Source organism: Cajanus cajan, chromosome 5 (genome assembly GCF_000230855.2).
Source record: "Cajanus cajan strain Asha chromosome 5, NIPB_CcT2T_4, whole genome shotgun sequence".
Classification (NCBI taxonomy): Eukaryota; Viridiplantae; Streptophyta; class Magnoliopsida; order Fabales; family Fabaceae; genus Cajanus; species Cajanus cajan.
The window spans coordinates 58568408-58588209 of record NC_138521.1 but is presented as its reverse complement, the minus strand read 5'-3'; the positions used below and the strand labels follow the sequence as shown (position 1 = coordinate 58588209).

The 19802-nt window shown below is 39.4% G+C and overlaps 2 protein-coding genes across 2 annotated transcripts; one reads left to right on the top strand and one right to left on the bottom strand.

The window, feature by feature from the left end:
* Positions 1-11806: 11806 nt before the first annotated feature.
* On the bottom strand, positions 11807-15298 carry LOC109809148 (WAT1-related protein At3g28050). Its single transcript, XM_083075474.1, has 7 exons — positions 14875-15298; positions 14682-14746; positions 14485-14601; positions 12999-13239; positions 12738-12896; positions 12495-12646; positions 11807-12178 (listed from the first exon to the last, which is right to left on the bottom strand). The coding sequence occupies exons 1-7, from the start codon at positions 15076-15078 to the stop codon at positions 12019-12021; spliced, it is 1098 nt and encodes a 365-aa protein (XP_082931600.1). The 5' UTR covers positions 15079-15298; the 3' UTR covers positions 11807-12018.
* Positions 15299-17745: 2447 nt separating this feature from the next.
* On the top strand, positions 17746-19556 carry LOC109807149 (RING-H2 finger protein ATL48). The gene is made up of 2 exons (XM_083075473.1): positions 17746-17943; positions 19161-19556. Exons 1-2 carry the CDS (start codon positions 17886-17888, stop codon positions 19331-19333), a joined length of 231 nt encoding a protein of 76 aa, XP_082931599.1. The 5' UTR covers positions 17746-17885; the 3' UTR covers positions 19334-19556.
* The last annotated feature ends 246 nt before the right edge of the window (positions 19557-19802 follow it).

Here is a 19802-nt window from a genome sequence, read left to right as displayed (position 1 = left end):
AAAATGAGAAGGATAGAGAGAAAAAGAAAAAATATGATAAATGTAATAAATAATATGATGAGAAATGAAGAAAGAATAGAGAAAAATGGTGTGAAAAATGATATGAAAAAGAAAATGAATGTATGATAATATTACCGCTATTATTTTATTTTATTTTATTTTTCAAAAAATAACCTTAGTTATAATTCATTTACCGTACAATAATCGCCGTCTAGTTATTCTGATATGAAAAATATAAGATTATTTTAATAATTATTAGTATTATTGATGTATCAACTATCTTTGAGATTATATTTTAATAAAATAATAGTTTGAAACAACTCTTATTAATTTAAATTTAGAGAAAAATTTATAAACTTATAAATTGAAACTTGTGTGTAAAATATTTTTTTAGTAAAGTTGAATATTAGTGTGACACTGAATTTTCTATTTTCCTTATATACAAAAATGTATAAATTTTATTTTTTTTGTTATTATTTTTAGTTAATATTTGCTTAATATTGTTTGCAATTATATTTGAACTAAATTAAATTAAATGAAATTATAATTAACTAGTCTGGGTTAAAGAATGCCATGAATTCAGATAAGTCACAAATTGATGTTTGAATTAAAATAAAAATTTAACAGAATATTACTTTTGGCTCCTCAAAATTTAATTCCACGATTTAATTCTCTCGATTTTATAAAACCCCAAATTTTGGTCTTAAATATTCATAATTAGTTGTTAAAATTCTAACATTAATTATTACATGATATCAAGTAAATAATTAAAAAAATAATATTTAATAATATTTAGACTAAAAATTATACTTTTAATCACACTTTTATTTCATTTTTTTTATCTTGTTACCACTTTTATAGAATAAAAATAAATGTTAAAAGTGTAAAATAACTTAAATATTAATTATCACATTATTTACTTACTATTAACTCATAATTAACATTATAATTTTAACAATTAATAAAAATTAGACTAAAATTACGAATTTTACACTATTTAACAAATTAAATTGCAGAATTAAAAATATTTTGTGGAGGATCAAATGAGCTTTTTGCTTCATGAGTTTTGAGGTTGCTGTTCATACCCCCCCTTTTTATTCTTCATCCCTCCCCACAACTCTCTGCTTTTTTCCCTCTTCTCCATCACCACTGAGTTCTCTCTTCTCTCTCTGCATGAAGCAATAATGTAATCTAAGTCTAGCTTGTTTAGGGTGTGTTTGAAGACAAGTTTTCGCACATTTCAAAAATCTTCTTCTTAGTGGGTTGAACTCAATGGACGTTACTTCAGTGTGTTGGAGCCTAAGTCTAAATAGTAAATACACACTTAGTCATTAGTGACATGTAAAGTTTTGAAATAGTACTATTATATCAGTTAATGGGCCTAAGCATTTGTCACAGCCCAACTGTTAAGTAGTGTGGTAATTGGAGTTAGTTTCTGTTTTGTAATCCAAGTATGTTAACTGTTACTGGACTTGGACTCATTGTATAAAAATTAAAGACCAGTGTGTATGTGATATAAAAAATGATAAGTATTCAATTCAATTCTTGTGTGCTGTTTTTAATACTCTAAATCTTTCTAAAGAGTGTGTTTTACATAAATTGTTCTTGCACTATCAAGAATATGATCCGGTCCTGTTGCCATCCTTCTCCGTCTTATGTGCTTCTGTGAAAATAGCAGAAGCTTTATTATCACCCACTATCTTCTATGCACATAGTGGTCCTTGCACAAAGACTGAAAAAGCAGCTGCTCTCAATATTCTTGCAACACACACTATTCCATCAGTGATGTCTGATGATATTGAGTCATGAACTGGATGAAGGGATACACACTGTTCATAATATACAGTGATAAAACTCTTGAATCATAAAAATCTTTAATAGTGTAAAGATTATATGTGTATTCACACCAAAATTAAACTCTGTTCCTGTGTTAGGATACACACTCCAATTATCCTTGTTGTGGTAGGTCGGGTCTTGGGTCTCGGTCTTCTCGTTCAATCCGGGCGGTCCGAAGCGAGAGGGGGGGGTGCCTGCAAAGACACTCCAACGCTCAAGTAAGTACTCGGCGTAATAAATGCGGTAGGTCAAAAGTAGTTGCGTACCTCTCAGGAGTTCTATTTATAGGTGTTCGTGTTGGGCCGTGATTATGGGTTGGGCCCCGGGAAATTAGGGGACTGATCCGAAGTTTGTGCTAATTAATTTACTTGTAATTAAGCCTGGTAATGACGTTGACCTTGGACGACCGCACCGACAAGTTCCGTACGTTCGTGTGGAGTCGGCGGTGTCGGGTACTCGGCGGGTTCGGGTATGCAAAGCGTTCGGATCGCTCGTCCTGTTCGGCACCATACGGTATACAACCCCCTCAGCGTCGAGGATAGAAGAGACGAAGACGGTAAAGAAAACTTAGCCATTGAACGCCTGGCTTTCGGGTAGCTCGGCCTTATTTCTCGCGAGTCTTGAATTCGGGGGGGGGGGGGGGGGTTTAATCTCCTGAAGTAAAGCCGCACCGAGCTGTGTCGATGAGCCGAACCCTCCTTGGATTACGTGTTGTGAAATCGACGCGTGGACTCCGGTGGAGGGCCCCTAGAGTTGACAAGGTGGCCTGGAAATCATGCCGAGATTTCTGATAGAAGCGACCTGAAAATGCTCAAATTTGAGGTTGTGCCGTGGCCTTTTTAGATGTTGGGGGCCGATACCGAGACTGCCGAGAGGAGTGGGCCTCAGATGTTGGAATTAATTGTTGTGCCGAGGTCGTTTTAGATGTTGGGGGCCGATACCGAGACCGCCGAGATGAGTGGGCCTCAGATGTTGGAATTAATTGTTGTGCCGAGGTCGTTCTAGATGTTGGGGGCCGATACCGAGACCGCCGAGATGAGTGGGACTTGCCACGTGGGCCTTGGCGGTTATGGGCCCAACGGTTATTTAATCTGGACCGTTGGATGTTCTAGATCGAACGGTCCCGGTCTTGCTGAGGCTTTTCACCTTCCCCGTTTACCTCACCTATAAATAGGGGGAGGGGGGTGTGAGAATTTACTTGCTGTAAATTCTCCGAGCTCTCTCGCAATCAGATTCGACCGAGCTAACCGAGTAAGGTAAATTTTGTATTCGTTATTTTTTAGCAATAAATGGATAGGGGATATTCCTCGGCAATGAGTTGGACGTCCTCGGAGAGTTCGGACACTAATTCAAGTAGAGGGGGGTCGGGGTCAAGTGAGATATCTAGGCTGCCGCCTCTGCAGTGCGAGGTAGTGTTTCCTTCCGACCGCCCCGAGCCAGAAGATAGTGGGGATGAGGTAGTTGAGGTCTCGGCACCGCCGAATCTAGGTATAGCCCTGGCGCGAGCTGTCGAAGTTGACAAGAGGGGGGTGAGCTTTGTCGGGGTAGGGCCTGCCGACGTGGAGATTCCGGAGGGTGTAAGGGAAGTGGTCGGTGGTGATCGAGGTAAACGTAAGGTCATCTCGAGACCTAAGCCGAGAGCGAGGATTGATTATGGCTCTCTTGAGATGTCGGGGTATGAATGGGTAGACGGAGAGGTCGGCATATATTTCTCCAAGTGGTCTGACCAAGCCATGCTAGACACCTTTGTTTCTTTAGAGAAGTGTTTTGGCAGTGGAGACGGAGAATTTCCTTTGCTTGCCGAGGCGTGCGAGGACGATGGGCCGAACACCGATTTCGTCTTTCTGGAACCAGGTGCCGACGAGGCCGACTACTTCTACGCCTACATGTGCTGGTTCGAAGATCTCGGGGTCCAATTGCTGTTTGATGATTTTCAGATGGGTGTGCTCCGAGTGCTTAATGTTGCGCCGACCCAATTACATCCGAATGCCTGGGCGGCAATGCAGGCATTCCGAAACCTCTGTCTGTGCTTAGGACTCACGCCTCGGCCGTTGGCGTTTCTATATTTTTATACGTGTCGGCCGAGTAAGCCGGTGAAGTGGGTGTCGTTGTCTCGGGTGCCGAAGCGTGGGTTTCTTCAAGCCTTCACCTCGTCTTACAAAGGGTTTAAGAGTGGGTTTTTTAAGGTTCGTTGGGGGTCGGACATGAGAGATTGTTTCTACGATCGCGAAAACACTCCCCTATTCCCCTTCTACTGGACGAGGCGTCCGACTCGTTACGAGGCTATATCAAAATCAAAACTCCCTGCCGAGGACATAGAGATTGTAGAACTCCTCGACCAACTGCCGAAGGAACTACCCGTCCGAAGCCTCCTGGATATTTTCGAGACGTCTCATTTTGAGATGGTCTTGCTAGGTATGTACCTTAGGCTTCGGTAATGTAGCACCGTTTTTAATTGATGTTAAAATTTGCTTTGTTGTAGGATTGATGGCCGGAGGCAAACTTGACGTGGTCGCGATGCTCGCCAAGAGGGCGAAGGAAGCCAAGGAGAGCGGAAAGGTGCCGCCGGCAAGGTCGGCCCTCAAGGCACAACGAGACAAGCCTCCTCACGTCCTGATTCCAGCGTCCGATCCCAAAAAGAAAGGGGGGTCGTCTAGGGTTCGGGCGGCCGAGCATAACCTTGAGTCGGAACGACCGAGCACTTCCTCCAAGCGGCCGAAGCAACTATCACTGGATCAAACAGGGTGTGGGGCCTTCGCCATTCCTGCTGTTGTTGCGGGGTCCAACTTCCTCACTTCGGACGTGCAGGTCGAGAACTTGGTCAGTCTTGACGTTACTACCGGGGGAGGACTTCAATACTTGGAGGGGATGTCAACGGAGGCCGAGTACAAGCTATTCTGTGAGCTTGATGCTCGGACTTCCCTTGTGGCCAAGCATGTGATGATGAGGTCGGCTGTCTCGGCCGAGAGGCTCCAAAGCCGTTTGAAAGATGCTGAGGCGACGGTGAAAGATGCCTTGAGTGCCAATGCCAAGGCCACTGAATCGGCTGAGGAATTGAAGAAAGCCGCCGATGCGTATCGCAGGAGGCCGATGACTTGAAGCTGACCGTGCAAAAGATGAAGGTCGACGCCGCCGCTGCTGCAAATGAGATCGCCCGGCTCAAGGAGTCGGCTGCGCAGTTCGAGGCCGAGGCCACCGAGCAAATTCTCTCTCAACGTGACGCCGGCTTCTATCATGCTGTTCGGCAGGCTTATCACTTTTGCGACGTCCCGGCTGACTTTCAGTTTGATGTTAGTCGGGACTTCTTGGGTGGCAAGTTTATGAGCTACGCCGAGTTCCCCCAAGGAGCTGAGCCAGATGCCGAGGCCCCGCGCCAGAATGTGTCTAGTCGGGCCCCGGTGCAATCAACTGGGGAAGATGACCAAATAATTGATGTCGTCGGAGACGGGACCCCGGTGGAGCCGGCGGTTGAATAGGATCGGCTTGTATAGCCTGCTAGGTTTAGGGATTACTTGTAATTTGGCCGGTAGCGCCTTTTGTTAGCTCGGCCTTAGGTGTCGGGGGTGTAGGCTGATTTAATTTTTTGTAAGTAGCCATTTTGATCGGCACTGATTAATAGAAATTTATTTCAAGTTGATGAACTGAATGCGCTTCAACCGAGGGTTTTTTCACAACGCGATGGAAACGAAACCTGTGCGAGCGACCGGCTCAATCTGCCATTATTAATAATGAGAGTGCATTTGAATGCTAAGTTAAATTAAATCGGCCTCGGCTTAACCGAGAGTTTTTCCTTTTTCCCTTTTCCCTTTTTCGAGAGGTCGGCTTAATCGGCCATAATTAAGAATGGAGCTTCATTTGGATGGTTAAAATGAATCGGCCTCGGGTTAACCGAGGGTTTTCTTTGTGAGAGGTCGGTTAGGTCGGCCATAAGTGATGCCACCGCCGTGTATGGTGCGTAGCGGGTTCTTGTTCTACTTACGCGAGTAGGAGTTAGCTCGGCCAAATCGTGATGGGCCCGACCCCTTGGGAGTCGGGGTGTTATGTTGGGTTTGAATACTGGTGGTATGCTACTCGGCCTATATGCATCCTTAGCCGAGGGGGGTACTCGGCAGGGAAACCTGTCGGGCTCGGTAGAACGTCGAAGTGGTCGGCCGGGGGATGCTCGGCGTTGGTGCGTAACGTTTGGCCCAGGTGCATCCTTAGCCGAGGAGGGTACTCGGCAGGGAAACCTGTCGGGCTCGGTAGAACGCCGAAGTGGTCGGCCGAGGGATGCTCGGCGTTGGTGCGTGAGTAACGTTTGGCCCAGGTGCATCCTTAGCCGAGGAGGGTACTCGGCAGGGAAACCTGTCGGGCTCGGTAGAACGTCGAAGTGGTCGGCCGAGGGATGCTCGGCGTTGGTGCGTAACGTTTGGCCCAGGTGCATCCTTAACCGAGGAGGGTACTCGGCAGGGAAACCTGTCGGGCTCGGTAGAACGCCGAAGTGGTCGGCCGATCGAATTCTGCATCATTGCGGTCTACACATGCATAATGTTGGATGAGGAAAGATAATGAAATAAGTTTTATTAATTAAGTGCCTCGTTAAAAACCTTGCCGACCCAAAACCCTCCTTAGGGACAAAAGAGTCGGTCAAGGAAAAGAGTGCACTAGTACATCAACTGTAATACATCTTTAGGTGAGTTGAGTTCCAAGTTCTAGGGATAAGCTTTCCGGACAGGTGCTCCAGCTTGAATGCTCCGTTATTCAGGTTGTGTCGGACTCGGAAGGGTCCATCCCAGTTTGGGGCGAGCTTCCCTTGCTTCGGATCTTTCCTCGCTTCGCCCGTGGCTCTCCAAACGAGATCTCCTTCTCGGAATGCTCGAGGCTTCACCTTGCTGTCGAACCTTCTCTTGTATCGTTGTTTGGTGGCCTCGGCCACAACCAGTGCTCGGTCTCGAACCTCCTCTATCGCGTCTAGATTTGTTCGGAGTTCGGCTTCGTTGCTTGCCTCGTCAAAGTGGGTTCGACGGAATGACGGTTCTCCGATTTCCACTGGGATCATCGCATCGGACCCATAAGCCATGCGAAAAGGGGTCTCCTGCGTAGTCGATTGGGGGGTACATCGGTATGCCCAGAGCACCTCGGGTAGTTGCTCGGCCCATGCTCCCTTTGCTTCCCCTAGCCGTTTCTTCAATTCTGCTAGAATGACCTTGTTGGCCGACTCGGCCTGCCCATTTGTTTGTGGGTGTTCCACCGAGGTAAACTTGTGTTGTACTCCTAGGCCAGCCAGGAACTCGTTGAGTTTTCGATCGGTGAATTGAAGGCCGTTGTCGGTCACTAGCGTGTGAGGGACGCCGAAGCGGGTGATGACGTTTTTCCATAGGAATTTTTGAACCTGGAGGGCGGAGATGCATGCCAGGGGTTCGGCCTCAATCCACTTGGTAAACAAATCCACGGCTACGATGAGGAACTTGCATTGTCCCTTGGCGATCGGAAATGGTCCTAGTATGTCGGCTCCCCAGGTAGCGAATGGCCATGCGGGGGGAATGCAATGTAGTTGCTCGGCCGGCTGGTGGATTAGGTTCCCATGCTTCTGACACGGTAGACACTTCTTCACAAACGCTGCACAGTCGGTGCTCATGGTCGGCCAGTAGTATCCGGCCCGTAAGAGCTTGGAGACAGTTGTCCTTGCTCCTGAGTGCAGGCCGCAGATTCCCTCGTGCACCTCTCTCGTCACATAATCGGCTTCATGGAGGTCGAGACATTTTAGCAGCGGGGTAGAGAAACCACGTTTGTACAGTTGCCCGGCAATGATAGTATATCTACTGGCTTGGGTTCGCAAACGTTTGGCCTCGGCTGGGTCGTCTGGTGTGACCCCGTCAATGATGAAAGCTTTGATTTCGGCTCGCCAATCTGGGGGATCATTAGGTGCGGTGTGGTCGGCATCGACATTTGCTATCAACTCCGTGTCAACACTGGGGTGGTCGATCTCCTGTTGGATGATGGTTCTCAAGTGACCTGGTTTTTTGGTTGTGGCTAGCCTAGCCAACCGGTCGGCTCGAGTGTTGTTCTCTCGTGGGATGTGCTCGACCGACACCTCCTGGAAGTTTGACTTCAGCCCTTGATAAGTGTGGTAGTATTTCATCATCACGTGGTCCTTGACCTGGAAATTACCACCTACTTGTTCGGCCACAACCTTAGAATCGGTCAGACATTTGATTCTCGTCGTGCCCATGTCTTCGGCTAATCTGAGCCCGGCTATCAGGGCTTCGTACTCGGCCTGATTGTTGGAGGCTTTGAATCGAAAGCGCAGGGATTGCTCCAAAGTAATGCCCTTCGGCCCCTCTAAGATTACACCTGCTCCGCTCCCCTGGCTGTTTGAGGAGCCGTCCACGTGGAGGGTCCACCATTGTTCTTCGAAGTGGCCGTGGGGGTGTAACTCGTTCACGAAGTCGGCCAGGCATTGCGCTTTGATCGGCCCTCTCGGCTTGTATGCAATGTCAAATTGCGAGAGTTCGACAGCCCATGCCATCATCCTCCCAGCGAGTTCGGGTTTTCCTAGGACTTTGGAAACCGGGCAATCGGTGTGCACGACCATTCGGTGGCTTTGAAAGTAGTGTCTCAAACGTCGGGAGGTATGTACCAATCCGAGAGCGACTTTTTCAATAAGTTGGTATCGGGTCTCGGAATCCTGAAGAAGTCGGCTAACGAAATAGACAGGAACCTGAGAGCCTCCCTTTTCTTGTACCAGAACCGAGCTGATTGCTTCATCTGATACGGCTAAGTATACCAACAGCGGATCCAAACTGTCCGGTCTCGTCAGGGTCGGAGGGGTTGTCAAAGCTGTTTTCAATGCCGCGAAGGCCTCTTCGCATGATTCGTTCCAGGCGAAAGTCGACGCCTTTTTCAAGAGCTTCGTCATCGGACTGATTTTGTCGCCTAGCCGAGGGAGGAATCGGGACAGGGCAACCAGTCTTCCAGAGAGGCGTTGCAATTCCTTCAGGCTGCTCGGGCTCCGCATATCTATTACAGCTTGGCATTTGTCTTGGTTAGCTTCTATGCCTCTCGATGATAGCATAAAGCCGAGAAATTTACCTCCCTTAACCCCGAAAGTGCACTTCTCGGGGTTGAGTCGCATGTTATGTTTACGCAATGCTCCGAATGCTTCGGCGAGGTCGGCCGCGTGATCTTCCATGGAGTTAGATTTCACCACCATATCGTCCACATAAATCTCGATGTTGCGGCCGATTTGATCTCGGAATACCTTGTCCATCAACCTCTAATAGGTTGCCCCAGCGTTCTTCAACCCGAACGGCATTACCTTGTAACAAAAATTGGCGCTTTCGGTGATGAACGCCGTTTTTTCCTCGTCGGCCGGGTGCATTTTTATTTGGTTATAGCCTGAATATGCATCCAAGAAACTGAAGATTGCGTGCCCTGACGCACCGTCTACAAGCCGATCAATACAAGGGAGCGGGTATGCATCCTTCGGGCAGGCTTTATTGAGGTCGGTGTAGTCGGTACACATTCTCCATTTGCCATTTGACTTCTTGACTAGGACTACATTTGCCAGCCACGTGGTGTAGGTAACTTCTCGGATGAACTTTGCTTGCAATAGTTTTTGCACCTCAACATTTGCAGCCCTTCGTTTCTCGTCTCCCATTTTCCTTTTCTTTTGGGCTATCGGTCGGGCGTCTCGGCACACTGCTAATCGGTGACACAAGAAACCAGGGTCTATCCCAGGCATGTCTGACGCCGTCCAAGCAAACTAGTCTTTGTTGTCTCGGACAGTTTGCCTGACTTGGTTTGCATCAGTTTCGCTCAACTGGGATCCTATTTGGGTGATTTGTTCGGGTGATCGGCCGAGCTGGAAAGGGACGAGGTCTTCGGCGGCCTCAATTCGTTCCACTTCCCCTAAACGAGGATTGAGGTCGATGCTCTCGGCTGTCTCCTGTCTAACCACGTTTACCCTTCCTGCTGTCGCGGTTGGCTCGGCCAGAGGCTGCACCTTCAGGCTAGAGAGGTAACATTCTCTTGCAGTTTTTTGGTCGGCATGCACGGTGATCACCTCCTGCTTATTCCTCGATGGAAATTTCATGCACAGGTGGGGGGTCGAAACAATGGCCCCCAACGTGTTGATCGAGGGTCGGCCCAGTAGAACATTGTACGACGTGTTGGCGTGTACCACGATGTATCGGATCTTGATCTCTCGGGAAGTCTTTTTGGTCGAACCCGAAACGGGTATACGTATTGTAAAATTGGAAAAATTATTGATATTCGAGAACTAAAAAAGAAATTGGAGAAGTAAAATATTAGGGAATTTTAAATAAAAGGAATCTCACATTTATTACGTGTCGCACACCCATACTTATAACACATGAACACATGTCGGATAAAATCAACTTCCCTCAAAATAAAAACAAAACCACTATCATTTAGTGGGTGATTTTTATTTCGGATATGTCCTTACTTTTTGGTGGTTTCCCATTAGATATGCATGTTGTTTTTATTTTTTGGAGATGTGTTGCAACTAAAGCAACAAGTATTGAAATCAAAAGCAACAAACAAATTTTTTTTTTCAAAAAAAATATTTAATCTTCCAAATCTTTCTCTCTTTCAAATGTGGATTACTCCACCTTCACCTCAAACTATTTTAAATTCTATTATTTATATTTTTAGTGCTAACAAAAAATATAATAATATTCTACAAAGAAAATTATTTATTTATTTTATATAATTAAATTCTCTAATTTAATAATCAAATATTAAAATAATTTTAAATTCTATTATTTATATTTTTAGTGCTAACAAAAAATATAATAATATTCTACAAAGAAAATTATTTATTTATTTTATATAATTAAATTCTCTAATTTAATAATCAAATATTAAAATAATTTATAATAAAGATTAGAACAATATTGTGACCTCGTAGATTCAATAGTAAACTAGTAATATATTAATCAAGGTGGACATTTAATAATACTCTTTAACAACCAAATAGCATGAAATAATATTTTATTTTTAAGAACCAATAGAAGAATAATAAAAATAATTTTCTTCCATCATATAGCTATAGTTAACTTTAGAGTATGATATTTATGTTAAACTCTATTAAGTTAACATATACTTAAAAAAACTCATTTATTCTTTTATTTAATATTCTTGACCAGGATATAACTTTATTCTAGAACCAAAACTCATTACCTAGAGTTGATGGATTCCTTCTTGATTAATCATTAATTCTACAAGCATTTAATCATATCCAATTTCTATCCAACTAGTGCCTTAAGGCATTAGGTGTCCATAATTAAAATATAATAAACTACTTGTTAATTACTATGATAATTTCAGGCAAAAAAATTATTTAATTTCTTCTTGAGAATTTTCTATTGACTATTTAAAGTAATACGAATCATTAAAAAAATTTAATTGAGTCAATTCAAATAATCATACTCATATATGCATCATCTATATATATAATAATAAATGAAATATATTAATCTTTATCCTATAAAGACATATACATATATATTGGTCTATTCAGATAACTGTTGTTTGATTTATAATAATCCTATGAATAAGAACAATTTATATTAAAATAAGAAAAAACTTTATTTTCTCATAGTCGTAATCTCTATCATGATAACATGTCTATAATTTTAATCCAGAACTTTATTAAATAAGATAAATTGATTACATGATAGATTGGATCTTAGGTATACCTAATTATTCTCCAACACTGAAATCTGGATGACAATGTAGTAGATTCTGCATCATGAAGTCAAGTGATTATATGCACAGTATCTGGTAAAAATGGTGCAGATGTGTAGGCTTGACTTATTAGATTGTTTTCCTACATGGTAAAGGGGTTATGTTTAATTCAAGTGCTAATTCCTCTCGGGACTCTTATGGTTCCACATTTTGTAAAGGATTATAAATAGGTAAGCAGGATTTACATTACAATTAGTTATCTTCTGATGAGCCATTGTCCTTTTTCAAATTGAGGGAACTGAGGAATGCAAGTGTTTCCATTTACCAGAGCAGGCAGCCAGGCAGTACAGAAATAGGTGAGCAGGATTACATTACAATTTGCAAAACAGAACTATAGATTGGTAAAATATCTACTGAAAAATATTATTTCACCACACCGGTGACTATTCAATAAATTGACGAAGATGAACTAGTAGACACCGTTAAAAATGTTTATGCTAATACATTGCTTCCGTAAGACTCTAGTAGAGGACTCCTTTGGGCAGACGGGGATGATTGTCTATCAACTTGGAGGCCTTTCACGTTTTCCTCTTTTGATTGTGCCCACAATACTGTGTAAAATCCGATGGCAATTATCACTGCGCCAATGATACTGAAAGAAACACAAAACAAATTCAATAAAAAGCAGGTGCACCATCAGCAAAGATTATGCAAGACATGGTTAGATAGGCAATTAGAAAATTGGGAGTTGGGTTATTTGATGCAATTTGCTAGATGGTTAGTATAAGACATGCTTCTTATATATATATATATATATATATCCTTTGTCGAGAGCAAGTAAATTCAATGAATACTCATTTAAACATCCAATGGTTATTGTTGAGATTGCTTGACATTTGATAACAAAGTCCCACGGTCCGGGTGAAAAACATAGCAAAGAATATTTTGGAAATGAGAGAGTTACTTACCTGCCAACATGGAGTGTTTCACCAAGGAAGACAACACTAGAAAAGGCTGAAATGGCAATCCCCACAGGCTTGAACATGCTAACAAATACAGGTCCTTTCCTTTTTATGCACCAAGTCAATACAGAAAATGTCAACACACTTCCCACAATAGCCTGCAATATTGTTTTCCACATATAAAGGAATGAACTCAGCAAGGGATTACAACTTGTTTCTTATGGTTTCTACTTTCTAATACGTGCTTACTGAATAGAATATTGAGATGAGCTCAATGTCAGGGCTTATTTTCCAGTCATTTGGATCTCTGACTACAATGAGAGAAAGTATTCCACTTTGGATGCTTCCAAACAAGCAATAGAAGGCTACTATGGTTAACTGAGATGAATATCCCTTAAGAATTGCTGCCTGCAAACAACCTCGACCAAATCAGATTCATCACTTAAAGTGAAGACCTTCATACCTATATAGCTTGGTGGGAGTAAAATCTAATCAAACTAGGCATGTCACCTGAGTAATATTCCAGGCTGCAAGAGATAGAGAGGCAGTGGCAAAGAAGAGACCTCCAATGACCCAGTTACCGGTTTCAGCCAACAAAGATGGCAATGGCTGTGATGGAGAGGGTTGAGTTCGAAGTCCTCCGATGGGACTGCCCTTGTAAAGGGTCACGAGTAATGCTCCAGAGATGGACAGCACTGTGCCCATGACTTTGATCTGGCTTATTGAGCTTCCAATATCCAACTTCTCCATCCTATAATATATGATTTTTAATTAAGACAGAAAAATAATCCAATATCATGGTTTCATTATTGTCCTTAGAACCGCAATATATCAATCTTAGTTCAAGTTCTAATGTTGAATGCCATGATGCACCGATACGATACGTGTATCGGATACGATACGTATCCGATACGGCGATACGATTATTTAAAAATATATAGGATACGATACTTGTAAGATACGTGTCATCATATATATTAATGTTCATACAATATAATAAATGTATACTTGTAATTTTGATCAAAATTCATAAATATTAAATATATAATTACTCTTTTACAAATCCAAATTAAAAACATACTTATTGTACATTACTAAAAGTAAATAAATTATAAATCATTTCATCATAAATTACATTTTATTATTTACAAATAGAAATAATATTACTAATTTCATTCTTTTCTTAAAATTATCTATATAGAAGACAATTTTCATTTACAGTTCATCAAGGACCAATAGTTCTATGTTTCTATATTAAACATGTTTATATATCTTATTTAGCTATAATAGATATTTCATAATTTTTCAAAAATTTGAACACTTTATTAATATGTATCATTAATAAATATCAGTGAAGTATCTGAAAGTATCAAAATTGAATAAAATCTTTATAATATTTTTAAAGGCAAGAATACTTCATTGACAAGTATCGGTGAAGTATCCAAGAGTATCGTGTCGGATACGTATCGGATACGGATACGTGAAGCAAATTGAAGTATCCGTGCTTCATAGGTTGAATGTAACAACATATATTGTATAACCCGAGTTATAAACAATGTCTTGCTATGTGTTCTGTTCTGGAAAATTTCTTATCTATATGAGTATATTGTATTATTATTATATATTTAAACAAGGGTAAAAAATAGGATAAAATATATAGATTTTATAGGAATTGTTCTTTAATCAAAACTAAAATTAATATAGATCCATTGTTTCAGTGATTATAAGATCTGTACTGGGATACCGAAGTTAATTTGGTTCATAAATTTTTTATTATGTTAAGATAATGTTTAATTATGGAAACTTATATCCAATAAGTGTAAATTAATATTTTTTGGAGCATATTCATTAAAGAAAATCAAAACTAGAGTTTTACTTTTGTGATATATATATATGTAATAAAAAGTATTCCATGAAATGGTAATTCAATTTTGATTATGGAGATTATGTATTTAAGTTTAAGTTTTGTAGTAAAATAAAAGAGGTAATTAATTACCTGAGGATGACCGCGAGCACAAAAGTGACTGCTGGAGTTATGTTGCTCATAGCGGATCCAAGTGTGGGAGAGCTATAGTCAATGGCGGTGAAAACACAATTCTGCATGATAGTTATGCTGCAAATCTGCTATGCTTAGATTTTTGTTTGGTGATTATTTATCCTGATAACAAAAATAGGTACGATGAATCTACATACCCAAGAAGGCCGAGGAGGAAGAATTTGGAGAGAAGCGAGAAAGAAAGGGGTGCTCTCGTTGCTCTGCAAAGTGCAAACATAAGGGATACAATACTGAGTGTGACGTATTTGAAAAGTTGAAGTGGCTTGTTGCACTTGCACCATATTGTAATTTTCTAAATTAAAATTGAATTATAAGAGGTAATGATTTCCTTGGTACACGTGAGTTGGTGATGAAAGAGGAAGGGAGGAGAATGAGCGTAGCGAGAGCGTTGGAGTAGAGGACGAAGACGAAGTGGTTCATTCCTCTGGACATGGCTGCTTTGCCCAACGTGCTGAGGCCCACATCGAGGCACTCCACGATCACCATCGCTGCAAATGGACTCCATTCCTCGAAGCTGCGTCCCACCGCCACCATTCTTTGGGCTTTAAGAAAGCCCAACACCAAGTCTTGAGGTTCAGATATGGAGGACGAGGTCCTCTTCTTTTCTCTCTAGTCTCTACCACTTCATCGTCATTATTTATTAATTGTTACCAACCAATGCTTTCGTACGGAAACCATTTTCACCAATTAATAAAATACAACGTCAGTGGCCTCGGCCTCGGCCTCGGCATGGAGAGAGGAAATGTAGCTATACCTACTTCTCATAAACCACATTGATTGACCCGCATGTCGTTTATTCGACTGCCATTCACCACACATTTTTTTTAACAATATCTCCGTTTGAATTTTGCATAGAAAAAAAAAATATGGGTATTGGTAGTTAATAAAGTTGATGAATAGTTTATTAAAATGCGAAGAGAATAAAAAAAAATGTGATAATTATATAATGCAACAAAACAGGTTTAAGAAGCGAGTACAAGACATTAGATCTTTTGCTACCACTTTTGCTGTCTTCTTTGGTTGGACATAGATTCATCATTTGTATTGGATTGGTTTGTCTCACTATAATTTCACTACTTAACACGATCCTCTCTATTTTCTTTTTGGCATTTCTTTTCTATCTCTCTCGTCCTTCTCTAGAATAATAGGTATTGGGAGAACGATTTAAATTTCAAAATAAAAGGAGGGGGAGAATTTTAAGAAAAAATATTTTAGGAATGTGTAATTTTAAGATCTTATTTAAATTTAAAGATTTTATTATTTCTAGAAATTTATTTCCTTTTAAAAATTGGAATGATAATATTGTTTAAAGTTTATATTACAATTTAGCTCCATGTATAGTAGCTAAGTAATAAATGAAATCCTATTGTGCATTGCATTTAAGATTCCTAGACATGTGAATAATTTGGTTGTGTGAAGAAAAGTTTTATAAATAGTAACTTTTCAAAATTATGGTGGATAACACGCAAAAAGTCTAAGATCTTATTAATTGATGGTTAGACAAATCTTATCAAGTTGTACATAATTTAGCTAATAAAGGTGTTACACAATTGAATTCTCTTTGTATTTGGGGTATTTTTCATCTCCCGTCATTTCTGCTCTTATTGTGAGGGATAATCTCTCACAATTACTACATTATATTTCTAATGCAATAAAACGAAGGGCAATTTTTTGATAGACGAATACAATACAGTCTTGATCAAGCTTTGATATATGAAAAGTTGACTACCATCAATGAAAGAGAATAAGTTCAAATTAAATAAAAGGTTATGAGCATGATTTTAGTTAGCTCTTGCTCCAAAGATCAAGTGTAGTGTGTTAAAGAAGACAAAATGGAAAGTATTTATGCCCAAATCATTGACCAATGGTATATGTTTAAAGATGAAGTTGCATCAACACAAAATGGAGAAGAGAGGAAATCTCCACACATTAATAATTTCAACCCACTAGTATGTCAATTATTGATTGCAAATGAAAAAAAATATTTGATGAGGAGCAATCAATGTTGTTGTACATTTCACTACCAAGTTCTTACAAATATTTAATTCATACGTTGCTTGTAGGGAGAATAAGTTAGATGAGATGATCACCGCTTTAAGAGAAAATAAGATAATGATGAAAAATAAAAATATTGATATTAAAGGTCATACACTAATCATGTATTAGTTTGAAAAAGGAAAGATTCGTTCATGGAGACAAGATGGATAGAGAGAAAGGTCAAAATTTTAATTATATTTATAATTAGATGTGAGTAATGTGAATGTTATTATTCCATAAAGAAAGCACACATGCAAACAAGGTGCATAAAAATAAAGAGGACCTAAAATAATTAAGAATTATAAAGAGAAATGATGACTACTCCCAAGCTAATATGACTTATAGTTTTGAAGATGAAGATGTGTATTTGAAAGCTATTGAGGAGGTCTCTAAATCAACATGAGCAAAGGTTAATGTTGCTTCAAAACACATTTGTAAAAATTAAATGATGTTTGACACTTTAAAAACTAATGATGAGTTTGGTCATTTTAAGTTAAGAAATGGTGAATAAAAGTATGATAGTATCAATATTAAAGAGAACCCTTGAAAGAGAAAGTAAATATGTTTTAATATTGAAAAGAAATCTTTTATAATAAAAGAATGCAATACATTAGCTATATATATGTAGTGTATATTTAATATAGATTGTATGAAGGTTACACTACAGGCAATCAAACACATTCTTATGCTTTGAAAGATTCAGCAAACACATACAACTTTTATGCTTAAGATTATATATAAAAAAATGCATTGTTTCTAATCTAAGAGAAAATTAATTTTTAACATAAAAGAAAAGAACAATATAATATTGATATTTTTTAAGAGATGAGAGTGTAATTTACTCATTTAATCTTTACAAAGAACACTGAATTTAAATATATATTTTGAAAATTTTAATATTAGTTAAAAACAACTTTGTAATACAATATAAATGATTTATTATAAACAAAAATATAATTTATATACTCCAAAATATTATTATTATAAAGTTTAATTATTATATAATATAATTTATATATTTAAAAATATTTAATTTTTTACAAATTTTAATTATATAAAATAAATATTTAAGTTATAATACTAATAAATCACTTTTTTAAAAGTCAAAACTTGAAAGGAATTTTGAAAAGTGAGAAAACAATAAAATGAGGGTGTACTTGCTTCCTAAATATGCTATGTGGCATAGCATTGTCCAAGCACATACCCCAACGCCACCTCCAGCACGATACATCTCGTGGCACAGATCACCCTCTTCCCTCTCCAATTAGGGTTCAACTTCAACTTCGTTTTCTTTTCTGCTCAACATGGCTGAAGAATTTCTCGAAGACAAGAAGCGAGTCCGGAACCCTTTAGTCCCCATTGGTAAAAAATCGTTTTTTTTCTTCTTCTTTTTTTTATCTATTCCTTCCTCTTTAATTTTACGCTTTCAATTTCAATTATTTGCATCTTTAATTCGTTATATTCGTGTGCCCTTTTTCGCGTTTATATATATATATATATATATATATATATTATTTTTTTAATTTTTTTTTAACTGAAAAGAGGATGGAATGGAGAAAAAGTTGAGAGGGGTTATAATAGGGGAAATTCTTTGGTATGAGACAGTCATTTGATGAATTTGTAGAGTATGAAATTGCTGTAATATGATCTCAGGAGGGGCCTATTCTCCATGTTGCCGAGGAAAGGTAGAGTAGTATAGGTTTGTTGGGGAATTGGGATCGCAATAACAAAAGAGGGTTAAGAGAAAATGTGAGTGATATGCCACTGGAATTGTCTAATGAGAAGAAATTGAGAAGAAAAAAAAACTTTATGATTTGGAGATGTTCCTGATGAATAAATCTGAGTTGGAAAATTTAATTTATAGATTGTTGCACCGCCATACGTTTGAAGCATAAATTGAAAAAGATGAGCTGTACATAGTTGGCTTCTTGATGTGATGAATCTGCTTTTTATGCCATCAGGATTTATTATCTGACCCACTGACCAAGTGATCATTACTTTACGAGGGATGAGATATTAGTGCAATAAGTTTACTTAGGTTGCTGAATTTTGTGCATAAAGTTCATTTTTGGTGTGATCAATCAAAATAATTAGTTGCTGTTGGTGATCACTGTATGCTAAAGGATTTAGGAAATAAATCCTCTAACTTTGACATTAGAATTTTCACTTCTAGAATGGGAACAAGAGTCTCTCGGATTTCTAAGATTAACAAAATGTGAAGGACATGTGGTGACTGGTGAGATTTACCAGCATTCTTGTAGGGATTTGTCTTTCTGATGAACACTCTTTCACCCTGCAAGCGAATAAGCTTACAAAGTTGTCTTTGTTTACATTTGCAAATGAAGCGACAAGGAATTTGATGATTTCAAATTTAACTTATAATGTATGATGGAGTTTGAATTCGAATTGGGGTAACATCAATTTTACATTGGTTGGTGATTGGAGATGGCTAATCCAAACATTCTTTTGTTTTGGTGGTTGGATTGGAGCTGGTTCTTCTTTATGATTGTTTTGTTGTCCCTGTCATTGAACTTATGTAGGTTAGTTTAGTTTGATGAACTTTTTTGTGTTGATTTCAGGTGCACTTGTTACTGCTGGTGTGCTAACGGCTGGCTTAATCAGTTTTAGACAAGGTAATTCTCAGTTAGGCCAGAAGTTAATGAGGGCTCGTGTGGTTGTCCAAGGTGCTACAGTGGCACTCATGGTTGGCACTGCCTTTTACTATGGAGAAAATCCTTGGCGATCAAATTAAATTTTTAATGCCCTGAAAAAAAGTTTGTAATTGCTTGGTTCCTTGTTGGATTTAGTTTTATTTTTATTATGAAGAATATGGTCATTTTAAGGACCAAAACCCTTGCCAACATCTTTTAAAAAATTTCTTGCAACACATAACGATTGAGTTCATCTGAATGTACTCTATATACAGTTCTTTAATATAATAAACGACTCTCAACTGACTGTTGCTATACGGAGAATATTATAATTGCAATGGGACTTACACGGCCAAAGAATTAGCTTCATTATGGAAGCCAGGTTTCCAAACCAGTAATGTTGTTCTTACATTTGTGTATTTCATTTTCTTTTTCACACAAGGGTTAGAGAGAATTGGAAATCTGGTTTTTCCGATCATTTTTTCTTCCCCATAAAACTTGGGTGTAGAAAATGAGTCTTCGAAACCGAGTAGCATTTTCCTTTCGTACTTGTTGATGCTATTGCTATCA